Source organism: Ovis aries, chromosome 1, assembly GCF_016772045.2.
Source record: "Ovis aries strain OAR_USU_Benz2616 breed Rambouillet chromosome 1, ARS-UI_Ramb_v3.0, whole genome shotgun sequence".
Lineage (NCBI taxonomy): Eukaryota > Metazoa > Chordata > Mammalia > Artiodactyla > Bovidae > Ovis > Ovis aries.
Genome location: NC_056054.1, coordinates 8,483,831 through 8,502,194, shown reverse-complemented (window position 1 = coordinate 8,502,194; position 18,364 = coordinate 8,483,831). Strand labels below are relative to the sequence as shown.

The 18,364-nt window shown below is 43.1% G+C and overlaps 1 protein-coding gene across 2 annotated transcripts in view; it reads left to right on the top strand.

Moving 5' to 3' along the window:
• The window catches only part of CSMD2 (CUB and Sushi multiple domains 2), a 683,354-nt gene that overhangs the window by 599,134 nt on the left and 65,856 nt on the right, over window positions 1-18,364 (top strand). For both annotated transcript variants that reach the window (XM_027967572.3, XM_060416549.1), the window contains exons 47-49: window positions 8,062-8,250; window positions 10,651-10,797; window positions 13,692-13,880. In XM_027967572.3, the coding sequence (XP_027823373.2) occupies window positions 8,062-8,250; window positions 10,651-10,797; window positions 13,692-13,880 (525 nt within the window). The remainder of the gene's footprint in view (window positions 1-8,061; window positions 8,251-10,650; window positions 10,798-13,691; window positions 13,881-18,364) is intronic.

Below are 18,364 nucleotides of genomic sequence, written 5' to 3'. Positions count from 1 at the left end.
TCACCAAACCAGTTTCTCTCTCTATGAATTTGCCTATTCTGGGTTAGTGTAAATGGATTCCTACAATGTGTGGTCCTTTGGGACCGACTTCTTTCATGTAGTATAATCTTCTAAAAGTTCATTCAGGTTGCAGCGTGTATCCGCTCTTCATTCCTTTTTTTCGCCCAGTAACAGTCCACTGTGGGCTTCTTCCGTGATTCAGTGGTAAAGAATCTGCCTGCAATGCAGGAGCCACAGGTTCAGTCCTTGGGTTGGGAAGATCCCCTGGAGGAGGGCATGGCAACCCGCTGCAGTATTCTCGTCTGGAAAATCCCACGGACAGAGGAGCCTGGTGGGCTATAATCTATAGGGTCGCAAAGAGTCGGACACGACTGAAGTGACTTAGCACACACACATTCCATTGTACACGTACCACGTTTTGTTTATACACTCACTGATGATGGGTATTTGAGTTGTTTCCGCTTGTAGCTGTTATAAATAATGCTGCTACGAGCATTCATATACAAGTTATTGTGTGAAACATCCGTTTTCATTTCTCCTAGGTATGCATCTAGGAGTGGAATTGCTGAGTCATATGGTAACTGGTAACTCTATGTTTAAGCTTCTAAGGAACTGCCAGAGTATCCTCCACCGTGGCTGAACCATTTTCCATTCCCACCAGCAGTGTATGCGAATTTCAATCTTTCCGTGTCCTCTCTGTTGTTATTATCTGTCTTTTTAATCACAGCCATCCTAGTGAGTGTAGTGGGTATCTCATTATTGTTTTGACTTGTATATTCTGATGGCTAAGATGTTCAGCATTTTTCCATGTGCTTATTGTTCATTTGCACAGAGAAAAGTCTGTTCGGATCCTTTGCCCATCTTTGATTGTTTTTTATCTGTTTAATTATTGAGTTGTAGGAGTTTTCATATATATTCTAGATGCAAGTCCTTTATCAGATGTGTGATTTTTTAAAAACATTTCCCATTTTGTGGGTTGTCTTTTTGCTTTCTTGGTGGTGTTCTTAGGAGCACAGAGGTTTTTAATTTTGATGATGTCCAGTGTATATATTTTTTCTCTTGGTGCCTGTCCTTTTTGTGTCATATCTGAGAAGCTATCGCCTAATCCAAGGTCAGAAGATTGACGTCTATGTTTTCCTCTAAGAGTTTATAGTTTTAGCTCTAACATTTAGGACTTTATCTGTTTTGAGTTCATTTTTATATATAGTGTGAGGCAGGAGTCCAACTTCATGATTTTGCATATAGATATCTAATTGTCCTGACGTCACTTGCTGGAAAGATTATTCTTTCCCCATTGAATTGTCTTGGCACCCTGTCAAATTCAATTGACTATGAATTGGGGTTTTAAGACAATTTTTATTGGAGTATAGTTGATCCACCATGCCATGCTAGCCCCAGGGACACAGAAAAGTAAATTGAAAGTTTTATTTCCTGATCCTCAATTCTATTCTCTTGAATCTGTCATTATGCAAGTACTACACCATCTTGATTCCTGTAGCTTGGTCACACGTTTTGAAATCCAAAAGTGTGAGTTCTCCAACTTTGTTCTTCGTTTTCAAGATTATTTTGGATATTCTGAGTCTGCTGAATTTCCTGAATTTTAGGATCAACTTGTCAATATCTACAAAGAAACGAACTGAGATTTTTATAGAGACTGAGTTGAATCCATGGGCCAGTCTGGGTCTCACTGCCATCTTAACTATGTTACCTTCCAGTCCCTCAACAGAGATGATTTTCCATTCATAACCACTTCATTGTACAACTTTCTTTTACCTTTCGGCTTATTCTTCTCTTTTCTGCCTCAGATAATGCCTTTCCAATGAAGTCCTACTCTCCTCTGACAAGGATCAGACATTTTTCTGTTATCTTGAAGGCTTGCTATGGCAACATAAAAAATTTGGTGAAATTCAAGCCTAAAACATCACAGTGTAACTATAGAATGTCAAGGATAAAGAGAAAGCATTATATTTAAGTATATATTTATCTTTTCATGGATAAAAGCTAAATCAGACTCAGCACTATTGAATCAAAAATAATACCTACCAAAAGATAAAATGCAGCAGGAAATACAATTGTAAACTGAAGTGATAAACCTAGTCGAGAGTGAGAATGAATTAATGAAATCTTCAGATACACAGGGGCTAAGTAAAGTTACTGCCCTACTAAAAGCAGAATTAAAGGATGCGCTTCAGTGCATTACTCAATGACAAGCAATCCCCGCATCTCAGTGGCTTAACACAACAAAAGTTTATATCTTCTTCAAAAAATTTTCTGTGGTCCAAATAACTTTATAGAGCTGCTAACTCCATGATCCAGGCTGCCTGAATATTGTGCTGCTGTCTGAAAACTAGGCCCACTCTTCCAACCTCCGTTGCAGCAAAGGAAGACAGGAATGGACATTCCCATAGGGCTTTTCACTGCCTCAGCCCCAAAGTGCCACACATGGTTCTACTCACATCTCATTGGCCAGAAATAGGCACGTGGAGGGAAAGTGAAGTTTTTTATATGCTCAGGAAATAAAAGAAAACGTGATATTGGTAAACCCCAGAAATCTCTACCACATTTAGCAACTATCTGTTTAATTATTGAGTGGTAAGATTTATCTACATATTCTAAATATAAGTCCTTAATCACATGTGTGATTTTCAGAATTATTTCCTATTTTGTGGATTGTTTTTTCACTTTCTTAATGGGGTTCTTGAAGCACAGAAGTTTTTAATTTTGATGAAGTCCAATTTATACTTTTTTTTTTTTTTTTGGTGTTCAGCAGGAAAATGAATACAGGTAGAATGATTCAGATATAAAAATTAACAGTGAGCTAAGAAATCAGTGTTCCTGCATGGACTGCTTGCTGCAGTTCATGGGGTCACAAAGAGTCAGACACGACTGAGCAACTGAACAACACTAACAAGAAATCAGTAAAATATAGAAGTAAATATGTTTATGTAGACTGTAGAAAATAAAAACTCAGAAGACAACTGGACAAATAAATTACACTGGAGAACCTATTTAGAAGAAAGAAAAAATGAGTTAAGGACCCTTTCTTGCTGAGGAAAATCATAAATATTGATTAACCATGTATATTATTTAAAATATATACATTTAAATACAATGTTTAAATTTACACATAGTTTTCTTAAATTATGTATGCCCACAATATGTATAAATTCTAAATCCATAATCAAAAATAATGAGAGTAAAGAAAATTTGATTAATACAATGCATGCATCTCAGTAATTCAGTCATGTCCAACTCTTTGCAACCCTGTGGGCTACAGCCATCCAGGCTCCTCTGTCCATGGGATTGTCCCAGGCAAATACCAGAGTGGGCTGCCATTTCCTCCTCCAGGGAACCTTCCTGAGCCAGGTATCGAACCTGCGACTCCTGTCACTCCTGCATTGGTAGGCAGATTCTTTACCACCGAGCCACCTGGGAAGCCCTATGGTTAATCCAATAGGAAACATTAAAGGAGAAGTTTTTTTAAATCATGGTTAACAAAAATTGCAAAATGAAATTGCAAAACTAAGTGCAAATATATGTGCAACCGTGATAAATACAATTGAATCAAACTGCTAATTAGGGATCAGAGATTTTTAGATTGGTAAAAATTTCAAAGTCTAGTTATAGGCTTTCCATGAACTTAGAATTGAATATCTTCATTTGCCTCTCTAGAGTATCACTCATCCCTGATCTGAAACAAAATATTTTAAAAAAATAGATAGCAAGTACTAACCTCTAAAATCTGGTGCAGCAAAACTAATCTTAGACAAAATGGAATTTAAGGCAGAAAGCATCAAAGGGAATAAAGGAATATTTCATGCTGATAACATAATTTATCAAGACTATGTAAGAGTCATAAATGTCTAGGTACCTAACAATAGTATTGAAATATATAAAGGAAAAATTCATGGAATTACAGGGAGAAAGAGACAAATTCACAGTTACGGTGGTAGACTTCAACATCTCTGTCAATGACCAAGAATAAGCGATTAACATATTATTTGCATAATACAGTTATATAAATGAATTTTTGTTGCAAAACACCATGCCAAAGTTTAGAGGCTTTAAAGTAATTATTTATTTGCTACAAAAGTTGCACTTTAAATACCAGATAGATATGAAATATGAAAGAAGAGAAAAAGATACGTCATAAAAATGGTAAACATAAGAAACATAAAGAAATTTCAAATAATACTGCAAGCAAGAAATATTACCAAAAATAGAGATATTTCAAAATGACAAATAGGCTAATTTCATTAAGAGAGATATATAAGTATATATGCAGATGATAAAGCAAATTAAAAACACATGAAGGAAAAGCCAAGCGGAATGAACGTGAAAAATAAAGACAAACTACAGAATAAGAGAAGATATTCAGAGTATGCATATTTTTAAAAAGGCCTTTAACGTAGACTATGTAAGGAACTTTTTACAACTGAGTAATAAGACAATCCAATGAAAATATATACAAGAGACTTGAACAGACACTTTGTAAAATAAAATAATGGCCAATAAATATATGAAAAGATGCTCAACATCATTAATCACAAGGAAAATGCAAATTAAACCATAATGAAATATTACTACTCACCCATCAGAATAGCTTAAATTTAAGACTAACAATACAAAGCATTAGAAAAAATGTGGAGCAATTAGAATTTTCCTATATTGCTGGTTGAGATATAAAATCTTATGGTCACTTTAGAAAACTGATAGAAGTTTCTTCTGAAGATAAACGCATCTACCCTATCACCTGGCAATTCTACTCCTAGTTATTTACTGAAGAGAAATGAAAACCCATATCCATCATAAGACTTTCATATTAATTTTGTAATAATCCAAAACTGGAAACAACCCCAATGTTCCCCAGTAGAATCCATAAGCAAATTGTCCTATGATTGCTAGAGAGCAATAAAAACAAAGGAAATGGTGATACATAGATCAGCATCAGTCGACTCCTACAAAAATTACATTTAGCAAAAGGAACCAGACAAAAAAACCATACATATATGATTCTATTCGCATGAAGCTCTGGTACAAGCAAAACTCCTCTATGTTTATAGAAATAGCACCATTGATTCCCTGGAGCATTGGGGCAGATCATACTGTTTGCAAAAGGAGAGAACTTTCCGGGGCAATGGGAATAATCTATATTCTGATTGTGGTAGTGGTTACACAGGTGTATACATTTGCCTAAATGCAAATTGTGTACCTAAAATCTGTGCATTTTCAGTTCAGTTCAGTCACTCAGTCATGTCCGACTCTTTGCAACCCCATGAATCGCAGCACACCAGGCCTCCCTGTCCATCACCATCTCCCGGAGTTCACTCAGACTCACATCCATCGAGTCCGTGATGCCATCCAGCCATCTCATCCTCGGTCGTCCCCTTCTCCTCCTGGCCCCAATCCCTCCCAGAATCAGAGTCTTTTCCAATGAGTCAACTCTTCGCGTGAGGTGGCTAAAGTACTGGAGCTTCAGCTTTAGCATCATTCCTTCCAAAGAAATCCCAGGGCTGATCTCCTTCAAAATGGACTGGTTGGATCTCCTTGCAGTCCAAGGGACTCTCAAGAGTCTTCTCCAACACCACAGTTCAAAAGCATCCATTCTTCGGTGCTCAGCCTTCTTCACAGTCCAACTCTCACATCCATACATGACCGCAGGAAAAACCATAGCCTTGACTAGGCGGACCTTAGTCGGCAAAGTAATGTCTCTGCTTTTGAATATACTATCTAGGTTGGTCATAACTTTTCTTCCAAGGAGTAAGCGTCTTTTAATTTCATGGCTTCAGTCACCATCTGCAGTAATTTTGGAGCCCAAAAAAATAAAGTCTGACACTGTTTCTACTGTTTCCCATCTATTTCCCATGAAGTGATGGGATCAGATGCCATGATCTTCGTTTTCTGAATGTTGAACTTTAAGCCAACTTTTTCGCTCTCCTCTTTCACTTTCGTCAAGAGGCTTTTTAGCTCCTCTTCACTTTGTGCCATAAGGCTGGTGTCATCTGCATATCTGAGGTTATTGATATTTCTCCTGGCAATCTTGATTCCAGCTTGTGTTTCTTCCAACCCAGCATTTCTCATGATGTACTCTGCATATAAGTTAAATAAGCAGGGTGACAATATACAGCCTTGACGTACTCCTTTTCCTATTTGGAACCAGGCTGTTGTTCCATGTCCAATTCTAACTGTTGCTTCCTGACCTGCATACAGATTTCTCAAGAGGCAGGTTAGGGGGTCTGCTATTCCCATCTCTTTCAGAATTTTCCACAGTTGATTGTGATCCACACAGTCAAAGGCTTTGGCATAGTCAATAAAGCAGAAATAGATGTTTTTCTGGAACTCTCTTGCTTTTTCCATGATCCAGCGGATGTTGGCAATTTGATCTCTGGTTCCTCTGCCTTTTCTAAAACCAGCTTGAACATCAGGGAGGTCACGGTTCACGTATTGCTGAAGCCTGGCTTGGAGAATTTTGAGCATTACTTTACTAGCATGTGAGATGAGTGCAATTGTGCGATAGTTTGAGCATTCTTTGGCATTGTCTTTCTTTGGGATTGGAATGAAAACTGACCATTTCCAGTCCTGTGGCCACTGCTGAGTTTTCCAAATTTTCTGGCATATTGAGTGCAGCACTTTCACAGCATCATCTTTCAGGATTTGAAACAGCTCAACTGGAATTCCATGACCTCCACTAGCTTTGTTCGTAGTGATGTTTTCTAAGCATCACTGTGCATTTTATTGTACGTAAATTATTTCTCTAAGAATCTGAATTTAAAAAGAAGTTCATGGGACTTCCCTGGTGGGCCAGTGTCTAAGACTCCACACTCCCAGTGAAGGGGCCCAGGTTCCATCCCTGGTCAGGGAACTAGATCCCACATGCTAGGCTGTTTGCTTCTGTTCCTGGTATAATCACAGGCATCATTGCTACAGTTTATGGAGGCTATATGTTTCATGCTTTACATATATTGTTTAGTTTAATACTATAATTTACAGTATATTATAATCTTAATATATAATGAAATCACACAGTATCATATAATGTATATCATATAATAGATCATCTTAATATATAATTATATAACATAACATATATATGTATATATATGACATTTGGTGTAATACAACAGCACTGTAAGGTACAAGTTCTCTTTCTGGGCTGGAAATGGAGAGGCATTTGCACAGAAAGGTAGGAATTTGTTCAAGATCACATAGGTAGTAATTGACAGAGGTGGAGTCTAAATCCAGGTGCTCAGTTCAGCTCAGTCGCTCAGTCATGTCCGACTCTTTGCGACCCCATGGACTGCAGGATGCCAGGCCTCCCTGTCCATCACCAACTCCCAGAGTTTACTCAAACGCATGTCCATTGAGTCATTGATGCCATCCAACCATCTCATCCTCTGTCATCCCCTTCTCCTCCCACCTTCAATCTTTCCCAGCATCAGAGTCTTTTCAAATGAGTCAGCTCTTTGCATCAGGTGGCCAAAGTACTGAAGCGTGAGCTTCACATCAGTCCTTCCAATGAATATTCAGGACTGATTTCCTTCAGGATGGACTGATTGGATCTCCTTGCTGTCTAAGGGACTCTCAAGAGTCTTCTCCAACACCACAGTTCAAAAGCATCAATTATTCAGTGCTCAGCTTTCTTTGTAGTCCAACTCTCACATCCATACATGACTACTGGAACAACCATAGCCGTGACTAGACTTAAAATCCCATGTGCTCACCTCTGCCCTATACTCTGTACAAATTAAATCCAGTTAACTCTTGGGTTTGAGGTTGCCTTATTGTTGTCTGTATGTATGTATCATCCCCACATGTGAGTTAGCAAGTGATTCCAGCCAACTGGCCAAGCCTGAGTCTCAGCAGTGTAGCGGCACTGACACGGAATCAGAGACCAACTCACACCACGGAGCAGTTTAATGAGGGCTGTCGGAATTTTGCTTGATGTGCTCAAATGCCGGCTGGCTTTCCAGTGGTTGTCCTCTACACCAGGGACGAGCCATTGTGTTGGCATTTGTTCCACCTTCATCCCACATACCTGGTATTTCTCTTTCTTTCTCCAAGTGCACTGCCCAACGAATGAGCTTCTGACGGATTCCACAGGTGTGATCCTGAGTCAGAGCTACCCTGGCAGCTATCCCCAATTCCAGGTCTGCTCTTGGCTGGTGAGAGTGGAGCCCGAATATAACATCTCCATCACAGTGGAGTACTTTCTCAGTGAGAAGCAGTATGATGAGTTTGAGATCTTTGATGGTAAGTAAATTAAATTGTTTCCCGCTGCACACAGTACTGACTGGCTTAAACCCTAGGAATCTATGACACAGCCTCCCAGTTAGGACTTTCCAGATGTTCCATGCAAGGTCCTTCTCTACCACAGAAACTCCAGTACCATAGAAGTTGATGAGTTATATGATCCAAACAGTGGGGCTGCTGGTATTGCAGCCTGGACCTGGTATAACACCCTCCCTTAAATCTAGCCACCACGCAAAGCTGGCACCTTGAATGCTAGCCAGTAAATGGGTCATAGTGAAGAGTATGCAGCCTCCAAAACCAAAAGAAGTCTACCAAACACTGTGCTTCTTTCTTGGTGGTAGGAGGGTAAAGGTGCAATAACCTGCTCTTTAATTTGGAGGAAATGTCTCAGCATGCCCTGGGCCATAGGACCCTAAAAAGTTCACCTGATTCCTTTATAGGATTTCTCTCTCACCCTCTGGAGTACCTGTCTTGCAAAGGCATCTATACTGGTGGTTCCTTCTGGCACATCAGATCCAGTTAATACAATGTCATCCACATAGTAAATCAATAAGCTGTATGCTGCAGGAAGTCCAGATGGTCTACATATCTTCCTACTACGTTACGACAGAGCAGGAGAATTAACATAGCTCTGGGGCAAGACATGGATGTATACTGTTGTCTGTTTCATGTAAATGCAAATTGCTTACGATTCTCCTTCCTGGTGGGTATAGAAAAGAATTCCTTGCTAGATCAGTACCTGCATTCCATATAACCAAGGTGACGATAATCTACTCTAATGAGGCTACTATGTCTGGCATAGCTACTGCAGTTGAGGCTTCCATGGGGTTAAGTTGCGGAAACAAGACTCCATTTCTTACCAATCCTAGCCATATATACCCCCATTGTAACAAAGGAGCCTTGAGAGTCTTTTGGGTTGCAGGTACCAGCATCGAATTCACATGCTCTATATACAGAAGTCTTCTAAATATCCAGACATTCCCTTTTCTCCAGTATTCAGTTATCTGAATTACTAGTGGTAGGTCTTTTGGGATAAAGACTTGGGGAATCAAGCACTATATACATTGGTGGTGTTTTGCAAGGACCTGTTTATCAGGACCCAGCCTCTCCTTCAGCCAAAGTGTTCTGGCTCAAGTCTCCAAATTATTCCAGTGATTGGAACTTGCTATGCCCTTTTGGTTATATATTCATGATCTGTTTTGTTCAGATGTTCATTTGTTTTTGGCTGTCCATCTATCTTGCCCTGAGGAACATCACGTTCTGTGAGCCATCTCCATAGAGCCTATAGATCAGGCCCTCCTGGTTGCCATCCCAACTTTGCTGCCCATTTTAGTAATCACCCCAGCCTTTCTCCTGACTGTTCATTGCTTCCACCTGGCTTCTGCATTTAGACTCCTGTCCTTCGCAGCAATACTGGGAAGCCCAGCTCTGTGACAGCATCTCCTCCCATCAGTTTCTGCCTACAGAGGATAGCTATTACTCAGGTTGTTGATGATGCTGGTCCTCACCCGCTCCACAGTGCATTTCTTATTGCTTTAGGAAACGTTGTGTCCCCCAGATCCTTCTGAAGGTCACAGTCAGCTGGTGGGTGTTCTGGTCTAAATCAGCAGACCTATCCCAGCATGCCATTTCTCTGAGCCCTTTGACCCTTTCCTTCAGAGCTGTCACAGCAGTTCTGATGACTTTCCTATGTGTAATACGGTCCATTACTTTTCCCACGCTCCCAAGCGCTGTCTCAGCAGCATATGAGAACTATCACTCAGGGCTCTTTGCAGGATAATAAATCCTGTGTTTGGTATTATCCAGCTTTGTACTCTGCAGCCCTTGAATCGGCCCTCTGGGAATGCACTTCCAGGCATTTAAGGTGGGGAAAAAAAAGAAGAGGGAGGCCCTTCTGGAAGAGCCCTGGGAAGCAATATTGGGGAGCTGTGTTATTTATGACACTGAGACCTGATGTTTCCTCTAGCTTTATTGCTATATATTCATTCATATTTTTTTCCCTATCTGTCAGGCCCTGAGCTGTTTTTTAATAGGCCCAAGTAAGATGGTAAGGTAGAAAAAGTTCCCAAGTTAAAAACCAGCTCTTCCATTAACCAGCCTCTTGACCTTGGGCAGGTCCCAGGATGGCAAATAGATGTCATCTCACCTGCCAACCACTCTGCGTTGGCAGGGACTTCTTCGATCCCTGCTTTAGGGTTCAGGAGGAAGATATCCTCCTGCAAGGCCTGTGGATGCAAGAGAGGAGTGCACAGACCAATGATGGTGCTGAGTTATGGTCTCGAATCTTCACGTCTTCTCTTGAGGAGGGGGAAATGGAAGGCGGTTATGTTTAAGGCATCAAGGTTAGTATCTCTGGTAACCACAATAGTCTGTGATCCCATGTCCGCCATCTTCCCGCAGGGCCCTCGGGACAGAGTCCTCTGCTGAAAGCCCTCAGTGGGAATTACTCGGCTCCCCTGGTTGTCACCAGCTCGAGCAACTCCGTCTACCTGCGCTGGTCGTCTGACCATGCCTACAACCGGAAGGGCTTTAAGATTCGGTATTCAGGTGAGTGAAACCTAAGGACTCATGGGAAGGGCCGCAGCCCCTGAGCCCCTTAAGTTTCTCACCCAGAACAATAAGCCGTGGGCCACATTCTCGACTGTAGTGCAGCTTCTGCACGAGCCTGGAGACCCGCAGCCTTTCTCCTCCGCTGAGTCTCTCTCACCTGTAGCTGCAGAGCGTCCTTGACATCCCACCTCCTCCCTCCCGACCTCCCCAGTTGTAACCTCTTCCTTCTTGCTGCTTCCACTGCCAACCTGCGGCTTTTAGATAAGTTTATCGTATATGAGCTGATAAAGCCTGTCCCTAACACTGTTGAAATGTTAGTAAAAGTCCCTTAAAACTGAAAATTCCTAAAGATGTGGGTCTCCAACTGGCAGATATTAGACAAGCAGCAAACAGTGGGCCGTATTCCTAGTCCAGGAGCCTCCCTTGTGCTCTGTGAGCCCCGTCTCATAGGCAGAGTCAGATTGAGGGCCGCGCCAGCTAACTATCTGCCAGGACACAAAACTATCCTTAGAGAGGTAATAAGGCAGAGAAAATCAAGGCTAACTGAGCTCCCATCTAGGGTCTACTGTCTATCACTGGGAAGAAAATGCGAAAAACTGCCTGCTGCCCATGTTGCAGCGTAGTGGATCCATTGAACTGCTGGCCACTTCTGTGAGCTTGGGGGCAGAAATGAATGACCTAAGACCATAGCCAGTTCCACCAGGGGCTGGTCCTCTCACAGCACTCTCTCCCTGGCTGCATTTGGCCTGAAAGAAAGTGAAAGTCGCTCAGTCGTGTCCAACTCTCTGCGACCCCATGGACGGTAGCCCATCAGACTCCTCTGTCCATGGGATTCTCCAGGCAGGAATACTGGAGTAGCTTGCCATGTCCTCTTCCTCCAGGGTATCTTCCCCACCCAGGGATCACACTGGGTCTCCCACATTGCAGATAGATTCTTTACCATCTGAGCCACCGTGGAAACTGCATTTGGCCTGTGTTCCAAACAAATGTTGGGCAAATTTTCAAAGAATATTGATTAGGAGGGATGTCAAAACATAGCCTGAGTTGCCTCTTATCTCAGTCCATCTCTTTGCACAGGCTGCCCACTTGGAAGACCAGCGCAAACTTAGCTGGTCTAGCTTTATTGCTATATAAAGCTAAAAATCTTAAGAAACTCTTGAGTAGGGACGGCTCCAGGTGAGGGCCAGCCAGGAAAGCTGAAGGGAGCCTGGGAGGAGGAGGAGCTTTACTTTCTCAGAGTCCATTTCCTCTGCAAAGTAGACCCCAATTGCTTTCCCCCCGCATACACACAAGAGGGAGGGTGGCTTCACGCCCTTCAGCGAGTTGGGCTGCATTACCCGCTAGTTGAATGATGTTTAAACAAGTCACTCAGCCTCTTCTGGTCTCCGTTCTTCTTGGTGGAAAAGAAACCTTAAGGTAATGTCAGGGAGATTCAGGCTGATTTCCTAGCAGCTACTAACACAAAAGAGAAATAAAGCAATTTAGTAGCATTTCACTGTGCCGATTGCTACCCCCTGAACTAGAAGTCATTAAGGAGTTGCCCTTGGCTTGATGTTTTTAAAGATTAATCACATGTTTGTGGGTAATGAGTCACTTATAATGCATATGCCGCTGCAGAAAGTGAATTAATTACATGGTGAAACAATGAGTCCTTAATGGAAACAGAGGAGAATCTTGTAATTTGCCCATGCCTCTATCACTAAGTTTATTTTATAACTGAGATTCTTGTTCGTGACTGAGGTAGACTTGTGGGTACCACATAAACAGGACACAGTTGGCAAAGCAGAAGCAAAGGAGGGTGTCTGCCTTGGAAGGGGAGGTTTGAGAACATCAGTTTCACCAGCAGAGGGATGTAATCACGTAGGAGGCCAGCGGATACGGGAAGGGTCCTGGCACCTCCGTCCTGACTTAGCCCGCCCCAGGGATGCTGAAAGCAGATGGACGGGCTTGCCCTTTGCACTTCTTTGGTCAGGCCTCTTTCCTGGCCGCACAGAACTTCCCCTTGAGGCTCCCTGGCAGAGGTTTGTGTTGCAGGGTCTCTGAGGCTGGGCTCTTTCTCTCTTCTCTTCACTGTGATATTCCCAGCACTTAGAATAGCACCTGACATATAAGAGACACTTGATGTCTGTCTGTTGGATAAATGAATGAAATAAATTGAGATTGTATGTCAAGGGGAAATGAGGACTGTGGGTTTCACGTCCTGGATTGCCACAACTGCCTCTCCCCCTCCAGCCCCCTACACAACAGAAAGCAGGACTTGGACCATTTACTGAGCACAGAGTGCCCTGCACCAGGCTAGGGGCTTTACAGACAAGATCCCGTTTAAATGATCCCAAAACCTATGAGGAAGGCATTGCCAGTCCCAACGTTCAGGTGAGGAAAGTGGGGCTAAAAGAGCCTGGGAGGTTTGTCTCACATCACAGACCTGTGGAAAGTTGGGAAGTGGAACTCAAGCCCAGCCCTGACTCCAGAGGCCTCAGCCCTGCAGTCACATCTTTCTGAAACCAACCACATCAGATTGTTTCCTGTGTCTCTTTGGGAGCTAGCAGGATTTGAGAGCCTGAACTTAGCTGCACAACCTGTGCTGCCTCCAGACCCAGAGGCGACCCAGTGCTTCACAGAACTTTCTTTTCTTCTTTCTTCTCTTGTCATCCCTCTCCTTTTCCCTCTTTCTTTTCCTTCTCTTCCCTTCTCTTTTCCTTTCTTTGGCTGTCCTAGACTGATTGCTTTTCTGTATCGACTTCCTAACTAGCAGTCCACCTGGCAGTGGTGAAGATGGGAAGGAGGGGGAGAAGCAAGGGGGAGGGGGTGGAGGGTGGGGGGCTGCATGAAGAAGGACCACCTCTGTCTTCCCGCTGCACGTGGTCCCTGACCCTCATCTTGCCATGCAGCTTCCTACTGCAGCCTACCCAGGGCTCCCCTCCATGGCTTCCTTCTGGGCCAGACCACCACCCAGCCCGGAGGCTCCATCCACTTCGGCTGCAATGCCGGCTACCGCTTGGTGGGACACAGCATGGCCATTTGTACCCGGCACCCCCAGGGCTACCACCTGTGGAGTGAGGCCATTCCTCTCTGTCAAGGTAAGAAGCTGGTGGGAGAGAGGTGACAGGGTGCTTGGGTCCTACCCACAACTTGGGCTTGTCCCAGGACCAGTCACTTCCAAATGTGGAATTACTCATGAATGATTAATTCATTCTTTCAGCAAATGTGTTGAGAATCCGTAATGTCTGAAGCCCGAGAGATAATACATATGTGTGAAACAAAGCCTCGGTGTTTTCAGAGCAGAGAAGGAGATGGATTGTTGTTGTGCAGTTGATAAGTCATGTCCTCTTTGTGACGCCATGGACTACAGCATGCCAGGCTTCCCTGTTCTTCACTCTTTCCTGGGGTTTTCTCAGATTCATGCCAGTGAGTCAGTGATGCTGTCTAACCATCTCATCCTCTGTCGCCCCCTTCTCCTCCCACCTTCAATCTTTCCAAGCTTAGGGTCTTTTCCAGTGAGTCGGCTCTTGCCATCAGGTGGCCAGAGTATTGGAGCTTCAACTTCAGCATCCGTCCTTCCAATGAATATTCAGGACTGATTTCTTTAAGGAGACAGATATGTAGCACAGAAATGCAAGAAGGAAGGAAGTGCTGTATCAGGAGTGCAAACAGGGTTGGGGGAGTAAGAGGGGACCTACCTGCTCCTCGACAGCTAGGGAATTCCCACGAGAGGGGTCACTTGGGCTCATAGAACAAGAGAAGTCAAGAGCCAGGCACTGGCAAGGAAAGCTTTCTAGGCAACAGCAAGAGCATTTGCAAAACCACAGACAACGAGAGAGATCACAAAATATGCCACACAACTGATGGTGTCTGAAGGAGCGTGCCAGGTAGCAGAAGACGCGCGGCCAGGGGAACCAGAATGAACAGTGAGCATCACCTGCGAAATCGTCAGTGATCAAGCACCTGATACATACCAGGCAGTTCACATGCATCGCTTTTGGTCATTTGTGGTATTTTTTTTTCTTAAAGCAATATACATTCAGACTAGAAATCTGAAGGGAAAAAAAAAAAACTATAGATAATGCAAAAGAAAAGTATAAAAGACCTATAACCCCATCGATTGAAATCACCACGTTTAACATTTCCTTTGGTCTTTCATAAATTATTGATAAAAATGGTATTGTTGGTGTACAAAGCTCTTCATATTTTGTTAGCATTTATTACATGATTAAATACACTTTGTTATCAATATTTGCAATGATCTGTAGCACTGTAGAAAAACTCACTTGTTCAAGTATCAACCTATTGTTGGTCATTTGAACTTCCGTACTTTTTGCTGCTATAAGCAGTGCCGCTGTTTAAATCCTTACAGTTCCATCCTTGGGGACATCCATATTTATCTCTTTAAAATAAATTCCCAGAAATGAGATTATTGAATCATACCTATCTAAAGTCTGCAGCTTTTGACACTCCTTGCTACCCAGAAAGTTTTTCTTCTCTTATAATTCCACTGCAGCATGTTGTCTCTGCTCCCACATTCTCAGCATTGTGTACTGCATTATAAAAAAGAAAGAAAAAGTTACCAGTCACCTTCACGGTCCCATCACTTCATGGCAAATAGATGGGGAAAAGGTGGAAGTAGTGACATATTTTATTTTCCTGGGCTCCCAAATCACTGCAGACAGTGATGGCAACCATGAAATTAAAAGATGCTTGCTCCTTGGAAGGAAAGCTATGACAAACATAGATAGCATAGTTTGTCTCTGATTTTTTCCAAAAAGCGGAGACATCACTTTACCAACAAAGGTCAGTAGGACCAAAGCTATGGTTTTCCAAAGTACTCATGTGCGGGCATGAAAGTAGGACCATAAAGAAGGCTGAGTACCGAAGAATTGGTGCCTCCGAATTGTGGTGTTGAAGACTCTTGAGAGTCCCTTGGACTGCAAGGAAATCAAACCAGTCAGTCCTAAAGAAAATCAACCCTGAATATTCATCGGAAGGAGTGATGCTGAAGCTGAAGCTCCAATACTTTGGCCACCTGATATGAAGAGCCAGCTCATTAGGAAAGACAGTGATACTGGGAAAGATTGAAGGCAAAAGGAGAAGGGGGCAGCAGAGGATGAGATGATGAGATAGCATCACTGACTCAATGGACATGAATCTGAGCAAACTCCAGGAGATAATGAAGGACAAGGAAGCCTGGCGTGCTGCAGTCCATGGGGTTACAAAGAGTAGGACATGATTTAGTGACTGAACAACAACAACTTGTTGATGCTAGGAGAATGTTGCTCTTTATTGAGCAGTGGGGGAGGTTTCATTGATGCATAAGGCAGATCACTGTGCACACTGATGGGGAGGGAGAGAGGAAGCCAGAGGGCTGAGAAAATTTTTACATTTTTCTTGTCATAAAATATGAATTTTATTTCACAACCTGAAAGTTGAGAATTATGTTTTATACGGCAGACTTAGGCTCAAAAGACAGCCTTTCAGATAGCTCTGAGGGACTGTTCTGAAGAGGCAAGGGAGGAGCCAGGAAATATATGAGTTTTTGCAATAAAAACCAGGTAGTCAGAACATCAAAAGATTACTGTTAATTAAAGAAAACCAAGCACCCCAGGTTAATAAGTTTAGCGTTCTTTTATATACGTGCATGCTCAATTGCGTCTGACTCTTTGTGCCCCATGGACTGTAGCCTGCCAGACTCCTCTGTGCATGGAATTTTCCAAGCGAGAATACCAGAATGGGTTGCCATTTCCTATTCCAGCATATCTTCCTGACCCAGGGATTGCACCTGCCTCCTGTGTCTCCTGCGTTGGCAGGTGGAGGAAGCCCTTCTATATATGGGAAGATGCAGAAGTCAGGGCTCATTGAAATCATTCCTTTGATATGCGCCTTAGCTATCTAGGGCCAGCATCCTCTTCTTTCCCATCCTGAATCCCCTCAGGGTGCACCGCTGGCGTGGCTGCAGGGGCAGAGGGGTCAGCCTATTTGTCTCCATCAGGAGTGTCCTCAGAGCCCACCCCTGGGGGTGACTGTAGTGGTGGAGGAGTGGATGACTTGATGGCCGCAACATCCTGTGTTTCCAGATGTGCCAGGCAGCCATATCTTTGTCTTCACTTGCCACTCCTTTTTAATGCTTATTTTGTTGATGGTGTTTTTAACTTAAAAGGGCCCTTCCTTGCTTACTTTCAGCTTGTTCTCTTTTCAAAGCACTCTTCTCATGTTATTATGTCACCTTGACTTTCTCAGTAGCTATCTAGGGCCAGCATCCTGTTCTTTCCCATCAGGGATCCCCTCATGGTGCACTGCTGGGGAGGCCTCAGTGGCTGAGGCGGCAGCCCATTGGTCTCCATCCTGAGCTCCCTCTAGAGCATCTGATCCTGCTAATCAGGGGTTTAAAGACTATAAGTCTTCTGTTACCTGAGTTAGCTCTTTTTCCTAAAGGAGACTTTTCTATTTTCAATCTTATCTTTGTTTATCTCTTTCACGCTGCTGGTTTTCTTCATACGTATAGTGATGTTTGCTCATATTTTAAAGGCAAGGTTGATTTTTCCAGACAAAGATGTGAGTTACCTTTGTTATTATTATATACAGCCGTCCTTGCCCACTAGGTCTCTCCCAGGAATAAGAAGTTGAATTTAAAACCACCAGGTAGTACTTTGGCCACATTGGAAAAGACTCTGATGCTGGGAGGGATTAGGGGCAGGAGGAGAAGGGGAAGACAGAGGATGAGATGGCTGGATGGCATCACTGACTCGATGGACGTGAGTCTGAGTGAACTCTGGGAGTTGGTGATGGACAGGGAGGCCTGGTGTACTGCGATTCATGGGGTCGCAAAGAGTTGGACACGACTGAGCGACTGAACTGAACTGAACTGAGGTGGCATTTCATAGGGGCTCCAAGGAGCTCTGATTCTTCATGTCTCTGCAGAAAGAATTTGGCGAGAGGCAAAGTGATAGATAAGAAGTGACTTATTAGAATAGCACGCTTGTGAGGCTTACAAGCAGGCAGGTGAGAAGATGCCATGCCCCAAGAACTTAGTGGGCTACAGTTTTATAATGAAAGGGAAAGTGGGGAGGGCGAGAAGATCACCTTCTTCCTCATTCTTGAGTAGATGTCACGTTTCCATCATCAGCTCTTCCTCCATGGTGAGCAGGGGAGTTTTTTCGTCCTTACATGGTCAAGCTGGGACTGTCATGGCACAATGGAAAGGAACAAAAAGGCACTCATCTATACTAAAAATGGTAAATCATCTCAGGCTGTAGTATACTGCCACCTTTTCTTTATATTTTTGTTTTAGTGTGCCCAGAGGAGCATGGCCTTGGAATCATTAACTCACTGAGCTCACTGGGCAGGACGTGGGTCTCATGCCTCCAGTTTTATTGTTTGGGGGCATGCTCTACACTCCTGTTGCATGGTTTTTTCGCTAAGCAAGCTCACTTGGTTTTGTGGATAAGCAAACCTGCTTTCTCGAATGATCACTAACTTACAGGAGCCTCCCATGTGTTTTTCTTTACTTACAGTCCTCTAGTGGGATTAACTATTTAATCACCTACTTAGTCCCTTTTGCTGGTGGTGTTCC